This window comes from Centrocercus urophasianus, unplaced genomic scaffold, assembly GCF_019232065.1.
Source record: "Centrocercus urophasianus isolate 14NV4802_14NV808 unplaced genomic scaffold, USGS_Curo_1.0 seq_11, whole genome shotgun sequence".
Lineage (NCBI taxonomy): Eukaryota > Metazoa > Chordata > Aves > Galliformes > Phasianidae > Centrocercus > Centrocercus urophasianus.
This window is the reverse complement of record NW_024884253.1, coordinates 31,290,562-31,316,360: the sequence shown is the minus strand read 5'-3', so window position 1 is coordinate 31,316,360 and position 25,799 is coordinate 31,290,562. Positions and strand designations below refer to the sequence as shown.

Below are 25,799 nucleotides of genomic sequence, written 5' to 3'. Positions count from 1 at the left end.
ACTAAAGTGAAGAATTGTACCTTTCAGAGTTACTGTATTAGCCATCTCCACACTCAGTGTTGGCAAGTCTCTAAGCATGCTTCTCAGGGAAGGTGGGTGACAATGCACCGGTAGGTGCATTGTTATTGTCATCCTTAGCTGAAATATGGCCACTTGAGAAATACACGTGACATTCAATGCAATCACCTACACCTGGACCTTGAAGAAGGTTTTTTTTTTCTCAGAAGTTTGTCAAAGCTTGCTGCTTTGTCATGTAGTCATGTAGGATCTTTTGTCCTCAAACCAAAGCACTGGTTAGTCTGCTGAAATAACACTGTATTTAGAAACATCATTTCAAAGGCAAAGATCTTGCATGTTTTTTTAAGTCTCCTTTTTCTCTCAAAGACTCAACGTCCTGGGGAGGAGATCACATCAGCAATCATACCTCATTCTTTGGGTTAAGCTCCTCTTCAGTCTGATCAGGGAAAGATTTTCCCAGCCCTCTTAAACCTGGTATTTCAGAACATAGTTCTAACTCCTAGTTCAAATTCACTTAAATGCTTATTTGCTCCTATGATACCCAGCCACGGATACTTCAATTCCTTTGACTTTTTTTCTTTTTGTTTTTGTACAACACCGTACCACTCAGTCTGGGTGTACAGTTTCCACTTACAGCTGGCTATGGCTAGCTTAGCCAAACATCCATCACAGCTAAGACTCTAGATGAGAGAAGAAGGGAGTCAAAGCAACAGTTTTGAATTACACACGGAATTTACCTACAAAATAAAAGAGAATTAAGAAATATCATTTTTATCCATTGAAAAGTTTATCCTAGGACATGTTCCAATTAATATTTCCATTCTGACAAAACAAAAATATTTACTGCTTCTGATCATAGGACTTTCTTCTTCCAGAGAAGAAGAATCTACAGAGACCCTATTGTAGCAAAGCCACTGTGATTACAGTAAGATGGACTCAATCCTCTATGGGTCTAAAAATCCCTGTTCTTACAATAAATGCATAAAACAACATAGTTACTAAAGGTACTTTTTCAATCTACTCACACAATAAAAACATATGTAAGTAAAGGTCATAAAAGTACTTGGAAAGTCCCTTTCCTCTCCTAAAATGGCATCAAATGACAACCAGCCTCTATGCATTCTGAGTATGAGGATACGTATCCCTGCGGCATCATAAAATGCATTCCCCTTCAACTTTGCCTTTCCATGTTAGTAATTGTTAGCACCAATAAAAGCAGCAAGCACCATGTTCTGCCTAAATGAACAGAAAGTCCACATTAGTGGTCTACACCAGGCCATCTGGCTCCTGGGTTCTAGACAAGTTACTTTGGTTTAAGAAGTAAAAACAAAGTAATATATTGCTCAGTCCCCTGCACTGCGTGCACTGTGCACACACATCACCACACAAAGTTTAGCACCGGATGGAGAGGAACATTTCTGAAAGACCCCACTGTTCCAGCCTTGGCAGCACATCACCACAGTACAACCATCCACTTCATACATGTGTAAGGCAAGCAGAATTTGATCTTTATTCTACTTTCAATTAAAGTTTAGAATTCACAAAATCCTGCAAAATATACAGTGCTCATTCTGGAGGGATGTTTTTTGCTTGCTTTTTTTTTTTTTCATATGTGTATTTTTTTTTTTCCTGTCAGGACAGTAATGCAATTTTGCAGGATACTTTTTTAGTGAGATACAGATATAATCTTTTTTTTATCTGTAGATTTCAAATTTTTACTCCGATAGATTAACTGCCACCATAAAACGAAGCTGTAGATTGGAAAACAGAGATACAAAGGATAAAATGAATCACCTACAGTTATGTATCGGAGTGGAAAGGCCAGGAGTACAATTTACTTCCCCAAAGCAATAACTGTGTTCTGCATGCTGAGCAGCATTCATCCTGAAAGAACAGCAAGGGAAGAATAAAAATGACTCAAAAAGAAAACACTCACAAATTCCACTCTTAAGTAAAGGCCCATGTTTATAGGTTACCTGTTTACAGGCAGAGGAATGAGCTTTAATAGAAATGACAAGATAACTTTATATGACTGAATTATCTGTATGTTGGGAGATTTAGAGGGCTAAATATTTACATGTATGTAGTTCCGCATCTTAGAACTACAAGGGGATATCTGTTCCAGTCTGGGGTTTTGGTAATGGCTTTAAGTTGTGCCAGGCAAGGTTCAGATGGGACATTAGGAAAAATTCCTCAGAACAAGTGGTGAGGCACTGGAACAGGCTGCCCAGGGAAGTGAAGTCACTCCCCTGAGGTGTTCAAGAAATGTGTAGATGTGGCACTGAGGAACATGGTTAGTGGGCACATTGGGGAAGGGCTGACAGTTAGACTAGATTATCTTAGTGGTCTTTTCCAACCTTAAGGATTCTATGATTGTATAAGCAAAAGAAGCAGTGTCATGGTACAATAGCATCCTCTCCATTCCTACTGCCAGCGTGTTTCCTACAAGAGCTGTGCTGTCACTGAAGAAATAAACAGCAGGATATTCCTTCACAGTAGGGAGCAGGTCCTAATTCAGCCCCAGCACAATGCTGGCAGACAGAGGCCAGGTTGGAGAATACATCCAAACCTCAGCCCAGCACTACTCCATCTCTTTTGTCCCAGTAGCAGCAATGAAGTAGCAAGGAACAAGTGGAAAGCTTCCAAAGAAACACCACTCACAGTCAAAATGCACATTTATTTCCACTATGGGTGATTGTAGAACAGACAAGTTACCCCAAAAACATAATTTTTAACCACTCTTTTGAGCCTGAAGAAAGAAAACAGAGTACATACAAGCAGAACCCAAGAATGCTTCACAAAAGCCTTGAAGTCAGGAAATCACACAGTTCACTTCCTTCTTTTCTTCATGAAAACACAGCCAATCCTACCTATACATGCTTTAGGATTTTTTCTTTCATGTGGTTGTCTGCTCAGGAAAAAAACAATGCTCAAAGCATTGTTGTGTATCAGCTAACAAAGTAAAGTTCAAATCTTTAAATCATTTCCTTTCAAAACGTATTAGCGTTACCACAACTTTAAGTCTATCAGATCCAGGGTTCCACAAAATAATAAACAGAGCAAGAAAGCTGTTCCACTAGCTTGACTTGATCTTTGTATAGAAAATGTTTGCTAACATTTTTGCAAGCAGATGCAACAGATCGGAGAAACCCCTTTTTAGAGCAGCATTGCCAGGGCACTATTTTACCTACCACAGAAAATTAAAAGAATGGACCAGCTTACAACTTCATTAAAAAAATCTGAAAGTTAAATGAAATATTAATACACCCAATGACTTGCCAATGTCAGATGAAAAGCCTTAAACTAATACTTGTCTCTCATGTATTTGTTACTAACATATCACTTGTATCAACACAGCATCATTACGAAGCATATAAAGCTCTTACTTCTATACTGTTTATGCTTTGTATTCTAAGAGTACAGTCATTTTCACGGGGTCCAAATCCAGTGTCATAAAAAAAACAGCGAGATAAGCCCAATCTAAACACACAAATATCAGCTGCCTCTCCCTGTGTGTACCTCTCACACATGCCAGCCCTGCAGCACTGCTCCATGTCACACACTGTGCTACAGAGCACATCATTCACTAGATTACACTACTGGTTATGTGCATCCAATGCAAAATTTTAAAAAACTGAAAATACCAAAGAATAAAGGCTTGTATTTGTGCCATGCTATTTCAGCAGTAAAGAAGCCTGGCTTGAGAAAAGATTGCCCCACCAAAAACTACTCCAGTGCTTAAAATGTGTTCTTTAATTCCTTATTTCTAATGACTTCGAAATTCTATTAAGTAAAACTTCAAGAGCCAGCCGCAGACTCCCGTTCTTTGAGATAACTCTGTTTCATTTAGAAACACAAATACTACACCTTTTCTTTTTTTCTGCAAAATCTGACTTTTCTGTCTTTATATTCACTTATAAGCAAACATTTGCTGGTACATTACCAAGCACAACTTGTGTTATTAAGTAAACATTGAAAAGATAAATCTGCTGCAAGAGCTTAGTGGAAACAGCTGAAATTTCATGTGCAGTTTCAAAATCAATGTGGTTAACCAAATTTAGACATCATGCACAAGAAAAATCTTGGATCAGATAATTAACCATAGCAAGCATTATCAGATTTTAAACAAATTTTAAGGGAAGAATTTTTCAGTTGACAGCACTACAAAAGCACACACTGCTATCTCTGATTCTAAGCATATGGAAAGCCCCACAGATGTACACGGTTTGCGTGACCAAAGATGAGCTTGTCTCTACTTGCATGATCAGAACCAAGATTGAAAACAAAGATGCTCTGACATTCTTTCCACAGATTAAGAGGTATTAGGCGCTTTATGTTCCCTAAAGAAATGTTTTTAAAAAACAGAAGTGTCAACAACTACTTGAATGCATAAATAAGAAAAAAATCAAAACGGTCTTCCTTAAACTTCTGAGGTATCTTTCCATGTGTAGGAAATATTGATGTGGAAATGCACTTTTATTGAAATTTAGCTCTCAGACAAATACACAGACTACTTGTGCTGGATGCAACCAGAATTTCAAAAGATGAACCAAAATGTAAAACTTTGCTCTTAGCTGTTTTTCTCATGGAAATCAGTTACCAGAAACCTCCACATCTCACCTTCAAATTTTTCAAGTCTCTGTCAGTATGCTGAGTCATAAACATAAGATAATGACTCCCAAGATGACCACCACCTTTGAGCTCCCAGACTCCAACATTTCAAAAAAGCACATTACTTGAGATGTTTTCTTCTTTGAATATTTTTAACCAGTGAAACTAGGCAAAGATATGAACCGCTCTGCATATACCTACTGAGTGCCCTTAAGTCCCTTCCAAATTCTGGACCTCTCAGCATCCCAAAATTACCTTCAAAGAAATGTCATAAAAGTAACATACATTTCCATACAGAAAATGATCTACCATATATTTAGTTATTAGCCTAAATTCTAACCAACCTACTGCTGTAAATCATTTTAAAACTCTGATCTCCAAAATCCAAGTAATAACTTCTTAAATAATTTGCCTTATTTCTCATTCATTCAAATACTGAAAGCTAGTAAAAGCATTATTCACTCAAGCAGGATTCTGTAAATTAGTGGGCTACTCTCATGAGGCAGGCAGGAGCGTCTGCCATATTACTCAGCTACATTCCTAATAACAGGAACGACGCTGAAGCTGTCAGCTGCCTTTAAGAGATACTGGAGCTGCTCCTTGACTAATAGTTATAGTTTCCGTTAAGCCACATCAAGTGGGAATATCTCATCTCTGCCTTTTAATTGCTTGGCTTTGTTTTTTTTAATTGTTTGGCAGCTGAGTATGCATGCACATACACTTAATTTTCATTGAGGACTATTCCCAAGAGTAACTTTAAGTACACGCTTATGGACTCTGCTGATCCCACTTTCTTCAAACAAAGTTTCCTTCTTTAACAACACTTCTAACTGAAGTGGAGAGAGGCTGGTTTGTTCATTTGCATCTCACCTCCTCTTCTTTGGATTATCATAACTGTAAAAGAACAAACTTTGAGGGCTGAAATTTGACCTCTGCAAGCAGACTTTACCATGTACGTCACCAATAAGTAAATGTAAGAGATTGAAGTATTTCCAAATTACGTGATCTTCAAATTGCAGCAAGAAAACTTGGGTGCACAGCCACCACATCACTAGAACCTCAGAGGAGTATTTCAGAATACTTGCACTTGTCACAGTTTTACTTCGCGTTCAGGCAGAGTGAGCAGACACAAATATATCATTCAGGTCTTCCTGTTTTGGACAGGTAGGGTACACACATTTCCAGTGGGAACAGAGGAGAAAAGGCTGGTTAGATTTTTTCAGGCATGGGACCAGATTTGAGAAGATGACATCATGCATCCAGGAAGAACAAGGAATACTTGCCAATTTCTTAGCAAAATCTATGCACCTTAAGTACTTAATGTCAAGAGATAAGGGTTTTACTGGTTTTTGTGTACAAATCAGATAAGGACACGCAACTTTGAGATTTGCATAGGACACACATTCTGTAAACTGCGCAAAAACCAGATCCCTTGTGCCTAGGAAATTAACTGAAAAAGAAAGAAAGTGAGAAGGACTAAATAGTCCCTGAAAAGAATATTTGACTATCTGTTGATAGTCACAGAATTTCTATATACATTTATTTTGTCTTGGTCCTACCAGCAAGACATTGGAGCAAAGAAGGAAATTATTTCAATCATTTTCTCTCACAATTAATTTCCTTTCAAAAAGTGGTTTACGCCTAGGAGGCACAGGTTAATTACTGAAAATCCTCATGATTGCTTTTCCCTCTGCTACTTCTACCTAATAGATAGCAAAGAAGGGCAAGTTAAATAACATTTTTTCTTGTTTTCCTTGCAAATTGTACTTACATTTTCATCTTTCAACTGAAACAACAGGAATTACAGTTCATTACTCATATCTGACTGAAAATCTGCCTGTAAGCAAAAGCATATTATTCCAGTAATTTGCAGATGACCTTGTTAGCTTTATTAATGTTCATTGTGTTGCTAAAGAAGTTATTTTTCTGCATTCACAAAAGGACTAAATCTGCAATAGCCTGAATAAAATAGTATTAAATAACAATTGGGAAAGTGCAATGCACAGCCCTATACTCATATTTAAACCATGCTGGGAATATTATAACAGGATGAAGACTCTGAAAAAAAAAAAGACTGTCATCCGTATGTGTGTTATAAATACTGGAAGCTATTTATTTTGGCTAAAGGACAACATCACCGTTTCATGAAAATCTACCAAGTATCAAAAATTACCCTTTATTCTCCTAAGCAGCATTGTTTAATTATTATCACAAAACCTCAATTACACTGAAGTATTTGTTTCTGGAACAAAACCTGAGTTTTGGTTTCTGGATACGTGGCCCTCTCCATCCCAATGACTCCACAGAGAGATCTCAAGACAGAAGTGAGACTTCTTTCACATCTCTATTCTGCTTGGACAGCTGAGTTTTTCACAGCAGCACTAAGAAGAGCAAGAAGCAAAACCAATTTTTTCCCCATTCAAGCAGTCTCCACATCAACAGCACATGGATGACAAAGATCTCAGGTTGTCTTCTCTACCACTAAAAAAGCTCTACCACAACAAAAAGCTGTTGGCTTTCACACAACAGTAGAATCTTCTTATGGCTCTAACCACAATTTCTAATAGAATTCAGGTAAGAGAATTAAAACCACCTACAAAGAGGTGGTGCTTAGCCAGATCTTCAACCACCACAATAGCCAAAGGCAGATATTCAGAGCCTAGAATACAGAGCCAACTAACAGGTCTTGCAGGTCTAATATGATCTAAATAACAGGTTTTGCAGGAACCCAGTCTGTACCAAGCCTGAGTGTGGACCACATGGCCTTATCACAGCAAAACAGAAGAAAATTCCATATACCCACACAGCAACATCCACTACTGGAACTGATGTGAGTTTCTCAGGCCCTGACACTGATTCAGTGAAAAGAGTTGCTCCAGATCATGATCTAATACCCTTCATTAATGAAGAATCACTTTAACAATATTTGTGACACAAACACGTGCTGTTACGTCCCACTCAATGGGTGATATTGAAGATTTACTTTAAAAACCTGCACAGGAGCCTTAACATTAGTCTCGGCCAGAGTGAAAAAGTCATTCCTCTCCTTGCTGAAAAGCCACAGGAAATAATCCTTAGTTGACAAACGGGTTATCTTCATCCTTGTGCAGACATCCCAGCCTATGGAGAGATGCCTACAAAAACTGCCCCACAGTGAGTTAATGGATGCCCCACATAGAAATGAACAGTTCCCAAAGTGCCCTCACATGCTTGAGACAGTCCCATAACACTGGACACTGAAACAAGACGTTGTTGCCTTTGACAAGGCTATGGTCAACTTGGATCAAAGAATGTAAATAGCCAGAGATCTGAAAGAAATGAAGGGAAAAAAGAGATGGGAGTCTCTACAGAACCATAGAGGGAAAGGAGGAATATGATCTTGCAAGAAACTGAAAGGAAGAAAATTAATTCATATTTTTTACTCTAGATAGAAGGCCACCAGAAACATAATTTGTTTCTGATTCTATAAATAAATGAGACTGCTCACAGCTCAGTTGGGATCCTGAAAGAAATGAATATTCATCTGATGGGGAAAAGTAGATATCGACATGTAAAGTCAACAATCAAATTTAAAAAATAAAAATATTTGGGTTTTTTATTACTAGGTAACACGTTCTACATATTTTGGAGTGGTTTGAATTTGTGTGTCATTTTTTTTTTTTTTTTAATGCTAGCTTATATTCCCACATAAGGATCAAAAGTTAATACAGCATAAGTTAAACATTTCACCCTTTTCAAACATAAATCATTGTATCTAGATGAAAAAAAATGACTGAATCAATATATTCCAAAAATCAGATTTAACTGAGTAATAATTTGCCAGAAAAAAAAAAAAAAGGCAACAGAATACTTTAATTGGTTCAACCAAATGTCATCATTTAAACACTGAGTGCAGCACTGAAAAAGTAATTGCTGTTACAGAGGTTCTCCTTAATGATACTATTATAATTACATCTGCCTTCCTTTTTAAGATATAAACTATAACTGTGATTTAGGACTCCATTTGAAGCTCATTCTCTGTCACAGTAAGACATGTTAATACGTTAATAAAAGACAGAAGTGTTACTAACTTGCAGAGTTAGCATTTCCAAGAAAAAATGACATATAGTACATGAATCCTTCCAAGATGTTTCAAAAGCCCATAGATGGAAAAATGAAAAATTCATAATCAGCAGTAATTATTTTCACTGTTTAGATACTACTTAGCTGACACGTTTTGAGGAAAATTGGCCAATATGCTTTTATTTTAGCTGTAATTTTTTTAATAAAATCTGATTATTCTGTTTATTTCTTCTTTTTGTGAGCAGAAAAAAGCATTGCAGTTTTGTTTCTCAGTTACTTAGATTAGTAAATTATTAAGCACGTTATTTTTCATTAGTAAAAGATGCTCTCACACTTAGCAAACAGACGTGAAAATCATAGTGGCTAGAGGCTACGGACAAATGACTTTCAGCCAACTTTAGGCACTTTTCTGTAGCAGTAACTTTTTTAAGAGGATAATTAACTGTTAGAGCAATATTCCTATGGAGGAGGCAGGCTGTCTGTAACCGTGAGAGGTTCATTTTAAGTTAAATGGTTTTATGGGTACAGAGCTTTGCATAGGGTGAGCACTGTAATGAAATCTAATTCAACAGATGTCAGAGCAACTGAACGTGATAGTCCTTTCTGGCCCAATAAAGCATGAAATTACCCCACATACTCTCCTTTCAGCTCTATCACAGTGGACTTTACAGACACACATCATCTTTAGGACAGAACAATTCCAAGAGCCAATAAACTTCTTTACCATTCTCACCAAACCACCCCCAGAAATCTCCAAAGCCCTTCTCCAGGTAAGAGAAGGAGCAGAGCTGGCCCCATGCTCATTACATAGTACCCCTGCCCATCAGTTCAGCTTTTAGAAGAAGCCTCACAATGGGTGGGCTCGAGACCAGCTGTAGCTCTCCAGGCTGCATGAGTTATTTACATCAGGAAGATCCTTCTGGAAGATGATTACCCTCACACGTGCAATCTGCAAGCTATCACAACCTTTAATCAGCTTAGCACAGACAAGTTAGGCTTAAGTTTGCATGGAAGATTAAATGTGAGCCCTAAATCCCATGAAATTCATTGCAAGTTGGGTCCCTGACTTACTCAGGCTCCTTGGAACATCTTAATAAGCTCAGTTATTAAATTACTCTAACAGAGAGACTGATAGGGAGGTCATCAAAGAACGACACAGGAGAGTTACCTACAATAACCAAGACAATGTTACTGGTGGTCTCCACAGCTGGCAGATCACAACCAAGCACAGTGACAATCCACTTGGCATCCTTCCACTCTATGGCAGAACTTTACAAGTGACCAAAGAGAGATGATTTTGCATACTGGTGGATCCTAACTAAACTTTCAGATTCAGACTGAAAATCTGCCCACAAAACAAATGAAAGTACACAGTTTACAGGTAGGGGGAAAAGAGTAAAAATAATGACCAAAAAAATCAGCATCTAGTACTCCTTCAAAGAGCAAATACAGAAGATGTAATACATTTCTATGTTTATGTAATATCTAACAGTAACTGTAATCCCCTGTCCAATTTTAATAAACTATATTGTAATCAGATCTTTTTATAACAGTATAAATTCAGTATCAACTCAACGCAGCACTCCCAACATTTATTAAGATGTATTTATTTTGCTTCTATAGGTATAATGTAAAGTAAAGGTATACTGTATAATGTAAAATGTATAATGTAAAAGTAAAATAATCAAATAACAAAACATCACCAATTACCAGTGTGGTTTAGTGGGCATGGTGGGGATGGGCCGGTGGCAGGACTGATGATATTATTGGTTTTTTCCAACCTTCATGATACTATGATTCTATTTAACACATTACTTTCTACCAGCTAATTTGCATATTTATAATAAATTTTTAAAATTACTCAAAGATCACAAGTCTACTTTTGCCATCACTGCTGCCAGTGCACTGAAAGAGCACTAACAGATCAGGCATAACAACACAAGACAAAAAAACTACTGAGACACAGAATCACAGAATCACAGAATCACCCGGGTTGGAAGGGACCTCAAGGATCATGTAGTTCCAACCCCCCTGCCTAGCAGGGCCACCAAACACACACATTCAGATCAGGTTGCCCAGGACCCCGTCCAACCTGGCCTTAAACACATCCAAGGACGGGGCATCCACAACCTCCCTGGGCAGCCCGTTCCAGGGCCTAACCACTCTCCTTGTATAGAACTTCCCCCTAACATCCAACCTAAATCTTCCCTCCTTCAACTTGGATCCATTTCCCCTAGTCCTGCTGTTGTCAGCCCTTTTGAAGAGTTTACTCCCCTCCTGGGTGTAGGTTCCCTTCAGGTATTGATAGGCTGCAATGAGGTCACCCCGCAGCCTTCTCTTCTCCAGGCTGAACAAGCCCAACTCCCTCAGCCTGTCCTCATAGGGGAGGTGCTCCAGCCCCCTGATCATCTTAGTCGCAAAGACACGTAGACCTTCAGCCTACTGCTGCCTCTGACACAGGTGAAGCTCCTCAGCTATTTCATATAGCACGTCTCAGCAACACTCACACCAAGGCAGAATCACAAACGGCGCAGTAAGTTCAAGGAATACACCTGAATTTTGAGATGCCTCCTGTAGGGGTTTCCTCTTCTCCACCACAAAGTGGCCCCTTCCCATCACTGGAGTAACTCGTGACACCAGACACACTGATGTGGCAGCACTGATGTATGGCATACCGAAGGAACACACAACCTAGGGTTCAATTCTAACCTCCTAATCTGCAGAATTTGTTGTCAAACACATCACAGCTGCTATTTTCATGCTCCCTGAGCAGCACAACTACAGCTAGCACTATTTTGCTCACTTTGCAAGCGCTCTGCTGAGATTTTGCTGAGCCTGAGACAGACGTACAGAACCAAAACTCTTTTTGGATCAAATGTAGTTAAATCACCATCTGCTAACTCATGTAACAAACCACTCAGGCAACTGTTTCTTTCAAAACAGAAAACTGAGAGTAACACAGTACCATGGTTTTAAAACACTAAAACTGCTGGGAAAAGCTTAGCAACTGAAAGATCAAAACACTGCAGTGAAAAACTAGCAGAGAGATGACAGCCGAATCAGACATTTGTTTTCAGCAAATACAGCTGAATAGCCAAACAAAAATATTACTTCTTAGTTTCACACACATTCAACTGTGCAGAAAATTCCAACAGCTTGCCTTTCCTTCTCCACAGGAGAAACAATTCAGAGATACCACATCAGGCTCCTATCTTTGGAATATTTAGCACAAGGCTGATGGGCCCATAATTCAGAATTCAACCATTGATGTTCATTGGCCAGACCTGTAAGCCATTACCACGGTATTAACAACATTGGATGGAGAGTCCCCAGGGACAAAGGAAATGAAGTGCTATGCACTTAAAAATCCATTCATAAAAGGAAAATCCAAATGTTTTTGTTCAGCTTTTTTTCTTGTGACGTTATCATTAAACATTGTGACTCTAATCCAGAACTTTGATTTATTCCCCGGTGAAAGTATAGATTAACTGTTTTGACATGTTAATCTTTGACCGTTCAGTAAAGTGCAGTAGGAGCACTTTAATAACAATACATGCAGAACCAGAATATATTCAGTAACAGACAATTAGCACAATACAGCAATTTTATATAAAAGCTTGCTCCCAAAACTGAACAAGAAAGCTGTTTGTACAGATAAGTGCTTATCAGTAGAAGAGGTGACACAGAGTTACCTAAACATGGGCAATCTCTCAGAAAAGCCCTGAGAAGGCTGTGGATAACTCCATACAGTTATACAAATTCTCTGTGATTCTGAGTACAACACAGAATGGATTGTGTCAGTGCTACTGCACAGATAGCAACTCAACACGGATCGTCTTTTATTAGCACACACTTCTGAAACCCATCAGGGAAATAATTACAAAATGCCAAAATAGGGAAGCCTGAAGTCACAAGCCATTCCCACTGAGAGCAAATGGAAAATTTCTTTCTTTCTAGCCTAATCTAAATGTCTAAATATCATGAACAAGGTACTTGATGAAAACAGGAGGAAAGCAGTGGTCCTCAGGGACAGATAGGGACATGACTATTTTACATCAAGAGCAAAAGAAATCTGAAATGAGTAACAAGAATTGAGCAGTAAAAATGCATTTCAAAATGACAGCTCAACATTTTTCCATCTAAAGTTCTTCCGCCATCAAATTCAGATAAAGAAAATTGTCATGAACTCCCAAATTGTTTTCACAACGGAAAAAGACACCTGTTTTATTTTCTCCTAGCTGACTTGGTGAGTTGAGAAATTTTTAATAGACCATGTGCATTTTCATTATTTCAGATTTATTAAATTTTGTACAAAATTCCAAGACGATACGCTATCTGTTTAAGAATGAAAAAGCTTTACAGGTCTGCTTCTGCTCTCACTCGGCATCAGGTGTGCCTCATTATCTTCAGAGGGAAGATGCACGTGTCTACAGTTAGCAGTGATTTATTAACTCTTCTCAAAAGCTTCTCTAAATCTAATGTTCATTGGATGCCAATCTTCAGAACCACGGGGCTAAGACAGCAGGAACTCACCATGGCTCTGGCCTTCAGAAGCACGAAAGCATTAATATTAACTAAATGCCTCCAGCCCTTCCTTTCTGCTCTGAATCCCCTTGGTGCACAGCTAATTGCTTCTCCCCTCAGTATACACTTCTCCTGGGCCCTGCTGCAGAGCAGCCAGCCTCATGTGTTCTAAATCAGATGAGCAGCTCAGAGACAGGAATCCAGGGTGTTCAGGGCTTTTCAGGGTGCCTCTGAAGGCAGCTGAAGTGTTTTATGCAACCTAAGTAATCTAGTTTTTCTCCAGCTGAGTTTCTTACATCAGGAAATAAGCTGAATTACAAAAATGAAAATCTCTGTGGCCTTTTTAAAGCAAGCACATCAATTAGAAACATGAATAGAGAGGTCTTTATTGCAACTGACATTACTACTGTGAAACATTAATATTTTCAGCTGGAGAGAGGACTTTAGTTAATATAAAGATTAAGAAGTAACAAGGAATCTGGGAGATACAAATGACAAATGTGTTTGCCAAAAAACGAGTCCTGAACTGATGACACTGACTTGTGCTCTATTATTACTTGCTTCACAATCCCACATAAGAGGATTACTGTCTATTTTGGCACTGTGTATGACAAGAATATACAGCACATAACCAAGGGGCTGTGCTAAGAGACTGCCTCGTAACATCACTCCCACACACAGTCTCTAAGGCACAGCTCCCACAGCACAAAGCAACCAGCTGCCCACTCCCCAAGATCCAAAGAAATGGGGGAAGGGGAAGCAAAGAAGTCAACAAGCCTTTGGGGTTTAATTCAGTGGGAATGCAATATAGCCAAAATTAAGGGTAGAACTGTATTATTTTGCAGTCCTCTGCATACAAAAATAACCACTCTGCCCCCGTGGTCCACCTTCTATTCAGTACCAAAGCAGCAGAAAGCAATCTGAAAAGCAGCCAGGGACTCTGACAGTCACAAGAGCCATGTTGCTACCATCTCTTCTAATGCCACGCTACTAATTCTTCTAATATCCCTGGACAGGCTACGCAGCAGGCATTAATCCAGCTCTAGAAGAGTTGCTTAGCCCCAAAGTCATACTTCAGAGAAATCTTTATAATCAGACCACAAAGAAGCCCATCTGAGCATCTTATTAAGGTAGACATAGGAAATTCACTACATTCCTAATTACTACACCTTTTTTTTTTTTTTTTTTTTTTTTTCTCCTCTCAGGCACAATTCAAACAAAGGGCAGCTGGCTCACAGTGTAGGATGTCTATCTGCTAATGTAAACCTCATGGCTATCAAACTTCTCTACCATGACCATCCATCAGTCCTCCCACTGGCTGTGCCAGTTATGTCTTCTCCTCCTATGAGGAACTTGTCAGCTCTGACCCCACAGATAGCAAAACATTTCAGTGTGCTGACCTGGGCAAACAGTGAAATGTTATTTCTCACATACTGAGAGAATGTCAACCCGAAACATTTCTTCCTGATTTTTTCCTCCAGAGATGTATACAAATAGCATATAACTCTCAGAGACAAAATATGGGGTTTTCTTGAAAGCATTGCACTGCTTCAGTCCACAGAATGCTCTTCTTCTGCAGGTTTTAAGTTCAGAAAACAGAGGTGCAGGGAAGGATGAAAAGAGGAATAAAGATAAAGGGAAGTTAAATACAGATCACAAACAGTTCATTTTCACCCTATCCAAATAGTCCATTTTCCAGTGAAAATAGTGCTATTTAACTAAAGGAGTAATAGCTGCTCTAACTAACTCAGGGCAGAAACTCTTTCAAATACATTACTTCATATATTCTTCTGTTTTTTTCTTGTACACTGAATCTCCTACCTTACCACAGGCTGAAAAGGCACAAATGTACAGAACCCCTCTTGCACAACAAGTGTGAAGGCTTTTTTCAACTCCTTTCATGTTAGGTGGGTGGGCAAATACCAGACAATTACTTTCACCTCATTTCTCACAAAAGGCTGAGCTCAAGTGCATGGGTGCAGTTCCTTTATCCAGTCTTCTTTTGGTCTTGTTTTTTCCCCCACTCAAGGTGGAATGACTCCCTGCTTGCTGTATCCTACTTGCTTCTGAATGCCCAAACCTGAAACTCTTACCCATAAACTCAATAAGAACAAAAAACATCCAAATCTAAGCAAAAATCATAGAATCATTGAGGTTTGGAAAAGACCACCAAGATCATCTAGCCTAACCATCACTACCATGTCTACTAAACCACATACCTCAGTGCCACAGATCAATTGCTAATACGTATCAGGTATAGAAAGAAGCCAATGCTAATGAAGAAGAGTCTTTATTTGAAATTCTGCATGGGCTCAGTAGGTGTAGAACAGAACTAATGTTCCTCTCTTTATAAAGCAGGTGGGTAACAAAGCAACACCCATTGGTGTGTGGACAACGCCAAAAGCTCACATTCTGTGCTCAGTAATGCATTAAGATAAGAAACTTAATTTTCTGAAATTCCTATTTTTAGGCCAATTACACAGTCTCACAGATAAATATCTCAGCTCATGTGCATCAGCACTATCATATTGCAGACTCAAAACCTCATGTATTATCTCTATTCCCCTATGACTACACAATTTCTCTAGGGATACCCTCACTATTTTTACCACTCAGCAGCTGCATTAAATCAAGTTGATGCAAATTGCCCATCAGTTTTACAAAATTTAGAATCTGCAAAATTATGTTGCCATCTTCTACAGTAGGCGATTTTTTTTTACCTCTTAAAATGGGAATTGGTGGTCTTCTTGCAGCTGACTTCAGCATCACTACTAAACTTCTTTTTCCCTCGCTGGAATAAAGTAAGGAGTAGAAACATAAAGATAGATTAAAATCAGAAAATGGCAAACTTTCCTGATTATTCTTTTGATATTGAGGTACCAGTGGAGGATAAGCCATGTTCTGGGACTCACTGGCAGCATCACCTCCAGCTCTTCCCACCGTAGCATGGTGAGTCATAGAACCATAGAATCACAAGGTTAGAAATGACCTATAAGATCATCTAGTCCAGCCGTCTCCTCATCTCCATTGCTACCACTAGCACTAAACCATATCACGCAGCACGTCATCCAGATGCCTCTTGAACACCGCCAGGGATGGCGACTCCATCACCTCCCTGGGCAGCCATTCCAGTGCCTGACCACTCTCCGAGAGAAAAAGTTCTTACTTATGTTCAACCTAAACTTCCTCTGATAAAACTTCTGGCCATTACCCCTTGTCCTGCTCATTGCCTGGGAGAAGAGGCCAAATCCCTCTTCACCACAACCTCCCCTCAGGAAGTTGTAGAGTGCAATGAGGTCTCCCCTGAGCCTCCTCTTCTCCAGACTGAACAATCCCAGCTCCCTCAGCCGCTCCTCATAAGACTTATGCTCCAGACCCCTCACCAGCTTCGTTGCCCTTCTCTGGACACATTCCAGGACCTCAACATCTTTCCTGTAGTGAGGAGCCCAAAACTGAACACAATACTCAAGGTGCAGCCTCACCAGTGCTGAATAGAGGGGGATGATCACCTCCCTGCTCCTGCTGGCCACACTATTTCTAATGCAGGCCAAGATGCTGTTGGCCCTCTTGGCCACCTGAGCGCACTGTCAGCTCATGTTCAGCTGAGCATCAACCAACACCCCCAGGTCCTTCTCTTCTTCACACTCATCCAGCTGCTCATCCCCAAGCCTGTAACGCTGCATGGGGTTGTTGTGCCCAAAGTGCAGGACCCGGCACTCACCCCATTCACCTCAGCCCAGTGATCCAACCTGTCTAAATCCCTCTGAAGGGCCTCCCTACCCTCAGGCAGATCGACACCACCTCCCAGCTTGGTGTCATCTGCAAACTTACTGAGGGTGCACTCAATCCCCTCATCGAGGTCATCAATAAAGATATTAAACAAGATGGGCCCCAGTACTGACCCCTGGGGGACACCACTTGAAATGGGTCGCCAGCTGGACTTCACTCCATTCACCACGACCCGCTGGGCACGGCCTTGTAGCCAGTTCCTTACCCAAAGAAGGGTATATCTGTTCAGACCACGGGCAGCCAGTTTCCCCAGAAGAAGCCTGTGAGGGACCGTGTCAAAGGCTTTGCTGAAGTCTAGGCAGACTATATCAACAGCCCTTCCCTCATCTATCAGACTGGTCACCCAGCATAGGAGGAGATGAGGTTGGTCAAACACAACCTGCCTTTCACGAACCCATGCTGGCTGGGCCTGATCCCCTGGACACCATGCACATGCCGTGCAGTCTCATCCAAGATGATTTGCTCCATAACTTTCCCTGGTACTGAGGTCAGGCTGACAGGCCTATAGTTCCCCGGATCCTCCTTATAGCCCCTCTTGAAGATAGGAGTCACATCAGCAAGCCTCCAACCCTCTGGGACCTCACCAGTTAACCAGGAGCATTGATAGATGGCCAAGAGGGGCTCAGCAATCACCTCTGCCAGCTCCCTCAGCACCCGAGGGTGCAGCCCATCCGGTCCCATGGACTCGTGACAGTCCAGATGGAGGAGAAGCTCTCTGACTGCCTCCACCTGAATCGCTGGGGGCATTTTCTGAGCAGAGTGCTGTGCCACAAACATGAAACCCTCCCTTCTCCTTAACATTTCCTGGTTTCTCCGCAGTCTAAAGAGCATCCTCACGAATTTCTCTTGTATTTGACCTGTGAGGCTCTGAGCTCATTCCTTTGGGACTTCTGATGGAAGAGGCACTGTTTTGAGCTGTCCGATATACAGCAAAACCTACCCAGACAACAGCTCAGCTGAACAGAGCAATTTCTCTTTAAGGACAAGGAAAGCTTGCTATATAGCAACCTCAGATAATATCTTACAGAGTATTTCCTCCAGAGATATGCTTTGGACACAAACAAGGCTTGCTTAGCACATTCTGTGTGAGTAATCACAGGTCAAGCAACCTCCACAGAGTGCTCACAACTCTTTCACTATGTACTGTGCTTTATCTACACACACGCACATTTCTTTAAAGGACTGCTGAGGAGGTCCAGCATTCAAACTTCAACCTGGGACTGATAAACAGAAAAAGGAGAAGTGGGAAGCTAGGTATTATTCAGAGCCCTTGGCTTCAGGAGCACTCTGGCACCTCCAAGTGCCTGCATGAAACCCAAGGGAAAACACCAAGTAGATCTGGGAAAAACATAGTGACAAACTATAGCAGCAAACACCAAGACCTGGCCCAATATCCACCAGAGGATATGCTCAGCTATTATATGGATTATATGAAATATTCTGACTCCAGAGAATACAGTTTAACAAATCCAAAAAGGATAGAATGCAACAAGGAGAATCCCTATGGGATATACGTTTATCTATTAGAATAAATTCACTGAAAACAGACACATAGAAATGGAAAGTAGTCACCAGCCTAACAAAGAGCTGACTAAATTCAAACAAGTGGAGAGCTGGGAGCTGGTTCTAGAGCAGCACTGGATGTTAAGAAAATGCTGAGACTCCCAAAGCCGTCACTCCAGACTTGCAAGTTCTGATGGGTGCAGACCCCAGGAGCAGAACTATCTGTAGCTGAGGTCCTGTGCATGCTGCAAGGTGAAGCAAGCCTTAAAATCAATAAATACAGGCAGAGGGAAAATGGAAGAGATCAAAAAATGTCCCAGCAAAGCAAGGTGTACAGGAAAATGGAGAGGAGAAGCATAGTGGAACAGCATAGGAGCGTTTATCTTCCTTCAGTAATTTTCATATCAGCTTGTTCAAATCACAGTATAAGTACCCATGGTTGTGTTTTTTTTTTCCCTAATGGCATCTCCTCCAGATTCCCCAGCAGACAAGTCACAATGGAATTCCCACTGGAGCGCAATGTTTTCCACCATGTTATGCGTCTTGATGCCAATCAGGAGGTGAGAGCTGGTGCTTGGGATCAGACTGCCAAGTGCAGGAGCAGCACACAGCAGCACCAGAGTTTTGTGCTCATATCTCTCAGCTTGTGGAGAGGCTGAAGGGAGGAAGAAAAACCCACATCCACAAGCTCTCTCACTAGCACTGTGCAGCACGCATGGATTTCTGGCCCTGTGACAGCACAACAGATGCACAAACTCAGCAACAAAGCAAGACATAGCACATACCTATCTGTGCTGCAGCACGTTGACATATTTTCTCCCATCATGGGAAATGTCCTTTTTATTCCTGGGCTCTCAGGAGGGGCTGGGGCATGGGTCTGGCTGGCTGACAATCTCCATGCTGCATCGAGGCTGCAGAGCCCAGTCCTGGCCCCTCTGTGGATGTGGATGGGTTTGCAGAGGCACCCTTGGGCTGGGAGCTGAAACTGACAAACTCCAGGGGAGATTCACTGGGAAAACGACCACCAGCCTGCCCTGCCGTCAGCACACACAGCATCAATTGCTTGTGGCTTGTTCCCTCAGCAGCCACAGGCTGAGCTCATCCCAACCACTGCAGATTCATAGACTCACAGAGTGAGATGGGTTGGAAGGGACCTTAAAGATGACGCAGTCCCAACCCCCTGCCGTGGGCAGGAATGCCACCTGCCAGATCAGGCTGTCCAGGGCCCCATCCAACCTGGCCTTGAGCACCCCCAGTCAGTAAAGGCAGCAGTGCCAGAGGAACTGACTGGAGCAGGAGCTGGTTCCGCATGGTTACTTCTTGACTGCTTTCAAAAGAAATGTAAAAATAATTTAAAAGCGAAGATCAAAACTGAGTTCATGCCTTCTATGTTTAATAAAAGTTTTAAAAATGTTATCAGGATGAAAGATTTAGAACAGGTTTAAAAGCAAAGTATGAAACCAAAGAAAGATTCTCACATGACAGAGTCACTTTCCTGCTCCTTTAAAATCTGTGGATGAAATCCATTCAACTGCTTTAAAAATTTCCTGATCAAAACTTGGAGATGCTGGCAGCTTAAGCCCGGTTTACAACCCCACCTGCACTCCTTATGCAGCCAAATCAGAAAGCTATTTAGCTCTGTGTGATGGGACGGAGCAACTCTGTCTGCCCACCTATATGAGATTCTCCTCTCCTTTGACTGCATAAGAACTCATACAGCTTACACACCCACAAACAAAGGTTGGCAAGGTACAGGGGCTACTGCATAAGAGTTAAGGGAAACACATTTAGTATCCCTGGCAACTTGGAATCGAACCCACCTGCAGCAGCAGCAGCAATTACAGGGACTCTTTACAAAACAATCAGCGTACAGGGCTGAAGTTTCCAGCCACAAGGTAACTAGACACTGGATCCCAACCATTCAGTCCTTGGGAGAAGGTACAGACAAGCCAGTGCTCAAAGGCTGCTTTCATGTCTAAGTTTCCAGGCTTCTCTGGGGAGCTCTGCAAGCCCAGACACTTGTCTGCCAGAATCAGGTCGGCGGCAGAGCTCTCCTGGGAGGAGAGGAGCCGTGCTCCAAGCAAGCAGCATTCCTGAGCACCAGCAAGAAGAAGGGGCACTCCCAGGCCCAGAAGGTCTAAGCAAATGCAGCCAATGAGGCTGGTACTTCCAGGAGCTTCATGCTCCTGGGCCCCACCTCAGCTGCAGAATAAGGCAATAAAACTGCATAGCTGAACTTCAAGTAATTATTACAAACTGTGTCTACTGCCTGATCAGCATTTTAACATAAAGGAGGTTACAGAAATGCCAGAGAAGCACAATACTCAATGTTCCGAGTAATAAATCATCTGCGTGGGAACAGAGCTCAATCCGATCCATGCGTACGCGCAGCCCCCTCAGCTGCACCCTGAGAGGCTGCAATGGTGTGAGAGCACGGTGCCCAGCTGCAGCCTGCCCTGCTCCCAGAAAGCAAACAGCTGCTCATGGGCAGCTCTGAGCATCAGCCCACGGATGAACTAAGGTGTAGTTTTCACTCAGATAAACCGATCCCACAGCTGAGAACAACCTGAGCTCACTGCTCTTTTAAACAGGAAATCCAGTGAGCAATAAAAAACGCTGGTGAGCATTTTTGCCAATTTCAGCTTTGATACTCTTCTGCTAATGTTAGAAATAGCAATCCACAAATGGTCCTCCTGAAAACAAAGACGGAGTCCAAGTATTTAGAAACACGTCTAAATATTTATTCTTCTTCCAGGGCAGGAAAGGATTTTACTTCCCTAGTTCTCATGCCATTATCTGCACCAACCTCAGTTACATACATCTATACATTTTTTCTGCTGTTTTCTCATAAAAGCTTTATCCTTACATTTCATAATTATTGTTTCTTCTCTAAACTACTGAAAGCCCACCTTCTGCTAAATCTGCATAGGCCATTTGCTAATAACCCATCATCACCAGCAAACAGCATTCTTGAATAAGACAATAAAGCATCCTTAGCATAACAACTAATCCATCTACGAGTCCTTTCTGGAGGTTACTAGTGAAAGCCAGATATTTCTGAGTGCTGAAATATTCTCATCAGTGCAATACTTCTGTAAATTCCCATACTGTCCTCTTATATATGAATTTTCTAAGTAAATTCTTTTGTTATTACAATAGGCACTTGCAAAAGAAGTAAAACATTTTAAAATTATTCAGGCACCATAATGCCACTACAAAACCTTCCAAGTACCACAGCTAATTCCAGGAACAGCTAACAGCTCCTATAGTTCATAATGCAAGTGCAGAATGACCTCACAGTCAAGACAAACTATCAGATCCCTAAAAAAAAAAAAAAAAAAAAAAAAAAAAAAAAAAAAAACTCCACTGTGTTCAAGTTTCAGAATTTGACAGCAAGGTACAAAAAGCCTTTAGAAGTCCAATCTAACTCTGAATGTGAACTGGAAGAGTTTTCACCCTGATGTACCTTCAAGAACAAGCTGCATGCCTGGGGTACTCTACCCTACAGCCAAGCACCAGAGGACAAGATTTGAGGCGCAGACAATGACAACTCTGTGGTCTGATTTTTGGGCTGTCCTGTGTGGAGCCAGGAGGAGTTGGACTCGATGACCCTCATGAGCCCCTTCCAACTTGGGATATTCTGTGATTCTACAACTTAGTGATTCAGCGGTTTCTACAGAAGATGTGTACCTTCCATTTCGGATTATCTATGCTTAAGGGAGTCAGCCCTTGCATTTCCCAGGCACCTGCTATAATCCTGGCTTGCTTCCAAGCCTGATGCCATGCATTTTCTCCAGGTCAGCCCTGTAGCATCAAAGCCCCGCCAGGCCAAGGGGCTGAGCACCCCGAGCTTCACAAGGGAGAAACATCCCACAGTGAGCTCACACATCGCCGTGCAAGCGCCCGGACACTCGTCCCCTTGGCACCTTTGTCCTACTAAAAGCAACACACCACCTTGCGAACTGGCACCTGGCCACCCCGACAGATGGACTGGAGTGCAGGCAGCCAAGAGACTATGTATAAGCACCAAATATGTTTTTGAGAGGAGGACTTCCAGCCAGGAATGTTAAAACAGCTGTCCGCATTGAGCTTGCATGCCTACACTTAAGAGGATATGCTATTGCCACTCGAGCCCTGAGCTGGATTAACTTGAAAAATAAATAAAATAGCCTCCACATCCACATAAGGTGAGCTTTTGCAGCATCAGGATTAGTGATGCTGAGGGGGCTTCACCAGCCATCAGTCAGCAGGCAAACTGGAAGGGCTGAAGTGCTCCGAAGTTGTGCTAATCCATGGAACTTTTCTCTTGTGCATGCTTCCTAACAAATGTTTTTCAGTTGAACACGTATTTAAATCTGTTTTAATTAAAAAGCACAGCATGCAGTACCAGCCTGATTTCCAACAAACACACTGGTGACTTTACACTCTGCAATGGAGGATACCTCTAGTTTGAAATTAGCCATCTTCACTGAGAAGCATCCTTGTGTGAAAGGAATGCTTTCACCAGGCTTTCTCTTCTTTTCAAAACCTCTAAACATTCCAGCCCAAGATTTTTGGTTAGCTTTTGGCTACATACATCCACAGCATTCAAAGCTAGGTTAGATGGAGCCCTGGCAATCAGCACACTTGCCTCTATGGTCCCACACTGTGCCTGGCCAGGCTGCCCACTGCCTATGAAGGTCTCTCTTCAAGAACTGAAACATTCCAAACCTCAGAGAAGCACCAAGCACAGGTTGCTCACGCCAACATGACCAACTATTTTTTTTTTTCTTTCCACAGAACTCAGATTCTACTCCTGCACTTAAACACTATATAGCTTAAAAACTGACAGGAAGCAACTAGTGAATCTTTTAAATGTGCTTTGTGTTCATGTTAACTCTCATTTCCCAGCGGATAGATCAGCTGGCTGGCACAAAACCCACATTCACACTTCAGCTGAGTATCTCACCTTCACTTTTCTCATTCACTACACACAAGCATCCCATCTATGTGGACATTCCCAGTATAGATCAAAGCAGCACTCATCACCTGGCTCCCGGCTCACCCACAGCCTTCCAGCAGTTGCTGGTGTCTTTTACCTTTGCTAAGGCTTTGAGGCTGATCTCTGCAGCAATTAAAAGCTGCCTGAGTCATTTTGCCATGACTTCCTGTGGCAGCAGAAATTCACAGCAGCACAGTTTCTCCTGCACTGAGGATTTCCAATAACCTTACCTCCCCCCCACTAGGACTCTCTCCCTCTCACTCCACTCCTCTCCTTTGCCCTTCATGTCTCACCTGCAGCCAATTCCCTCTCTTTTTCCCTTGTTTTTAAGAGTGGTATGAAATTACCTGTTGCCAAAATCTTCAGCCCACTCTCTACTGCTCCAAACTACAGTTATGGACCTCAGCAACGAGACACTTTGTTCTTCCAGGCTAAGCTAGATTTCCATCCCAGCACACTTTTCTCAGAGGCTGGGGAGCGCAGGAAAATGCTGTGTAAAATATTTCACCAGGCTGATCAGCAGTGCTGCGAGAGCAGCAGAGAAAATACAGCTAATACCTACACTTCCTTGTGAAGCCCAAAAACATTAAGGGCTTTCTCAAGACACTATACATAGAACTGACTTTAAAATGGTTCAGGGAGCAGTCATGTTGCTGATGAATAGGTCACAGGGAATAAAAAACACAGATATGGATCATTAACTTTCGCTTAACAAAGTAATTACACTCACACACCATGTGCGTTCCTGTCATAAATGTCTATTTTACAGGGAATGATTATCTCCAAGGTTATTGGAAAGATGCAGCAAATTAACTGGCAATGGGAATGCTGAGCAACCACTTAAGCAGCTCTCCCAGTACCATCAGTGCCTCCCTTAATCTGAGAATGATTTGAAGGGCCGAGATTCATTTCTCACAGAATCACATAAGATACCAGCAGAGCACAGGGAACAAGTAATCCTCCTTCATACTACGCACACTATCAACAGTGTACAGTGTTCCCTATCATCTCCAATCCCCAAATAAGTTCAGTACATAGTTAACCAAGAAAATCCTTTCTCGCATAATAGGAACACCTCCTGTACCCGCCAAACTCCAATGCAGAGGGTTGTAACTTTGGGGTGTTCTTCGAGCTCCCATAACTGAGCTCTAACCCTGAAGGTGTCACTTACTGTTATATCCAAGTTCCTTCCAACTGAGTTCCCACATGACTTACTGATGCCTGCCAAAATTCATTGCTAAATAACTTCTGGGAAAGTAAAACAAAACATGTAAAAATCTGTCAAAGTATTGATAAAACATCAGCATTATAAATACTCCAGATGAATGGCATGCTGGCCAAAATTTAGAAATGTGATTTTTCTGCATTAGCAAAAAGAACACTGTTGAAGGGGCTGAGCTAACTGTAGCACTGCTTGCAGAAGTCACCTGCTTATGGTGGGGAAGGCGACCTTCTCTGATGTCCTGCTCCACACTGTTACACACTGCCTGAGCTTCACCTGTCACTGCTGGTCACCATCCCACAAGAAAAGGGTCGGAGGGGGAGGGCATTTTATCACAGGAAAGCACAGCAAATTTATTTGGAAAGTTTCCTTTGGAAGGCAACCTGATGCTGTTCAGAAGGCACAGAACTCAGCCAAAGATGCCTTACCTAGGTAAAGCGAGGCGTTCTCTTTCTTGACATTGTCATCCAGGTAGGTTGGTCCCAAAGTATAGATGGGTGTGGAGCCCATGCCGATGAGAATTTGGGCACAAATGAATAAAGCTACATAGAGGGAGTGATCGTTCCCACCGGAATCCTTGATGCAGGCCGGCGAGTCCCACTGCTCCTTGGCGGTGCCGTTGCCGGTCACGCACAAGCCCTCGTTGCTGACGGAGGAGTTCAGCTCCTGGATCTGGTACGGCGGGGAGATGAAGTGAGGTAGGGAGAAGAGAGCGGCCCCCAGGGCGATGAAGAAGCCCCCGACGGCCAGCCAGAGCGGCCTGCGCCCGCGCCCCCCGAAGTAGCTGATGAACACCACCACCACCAGGCTCCCGATGTCGAAGCAGCTGACCAGCAGCCCCGACTCCGAGCTCTTCAGGCTGTATCTCCGCTCGATGGTGGTGATGACGCTGCTCAGGTAGCCGGAGACCATGAGGGACTGGATGAAGGTCAGGAAGCACATGCACACCAGGAAGAAGCGCGAGTCCGCCAACACTGCCCGGAGGCACGCTCTGCCCGGCGGCCCCGCCAGCAGCAGCGGCGGCGGAGGGGCTCCAGGGGACACCCCTCTCCCTGCCGCCGCCGGCTCCGTCCTCCGGGGGGAAATCCC

At 42.1% G+C, this 25,799-nt stretch overlaps 1 protein-coding gene across 1 annotated transcript in view; it reads right to left on the bottom strand.

The window, feature by feature from the left end:
- Positions 1-25,799, bottom strand: part of SLCO5A1 (solute carrier organic anion transporter family member 5A1) — a 65,993-nt gene that overhangs the window by 39,362 nt on the left and 832 nt on the right. The window contains exon 2 of the mRNA XM_042835424.1: positions 25,139-25,788. Coding sequence (XP_042691358.1) covers positions 25,139-25,788 — 650 coding nt within the window. The remainder of the gene's footprint in view (positions 1-25,138; positions 25,789-25,799) is intronic.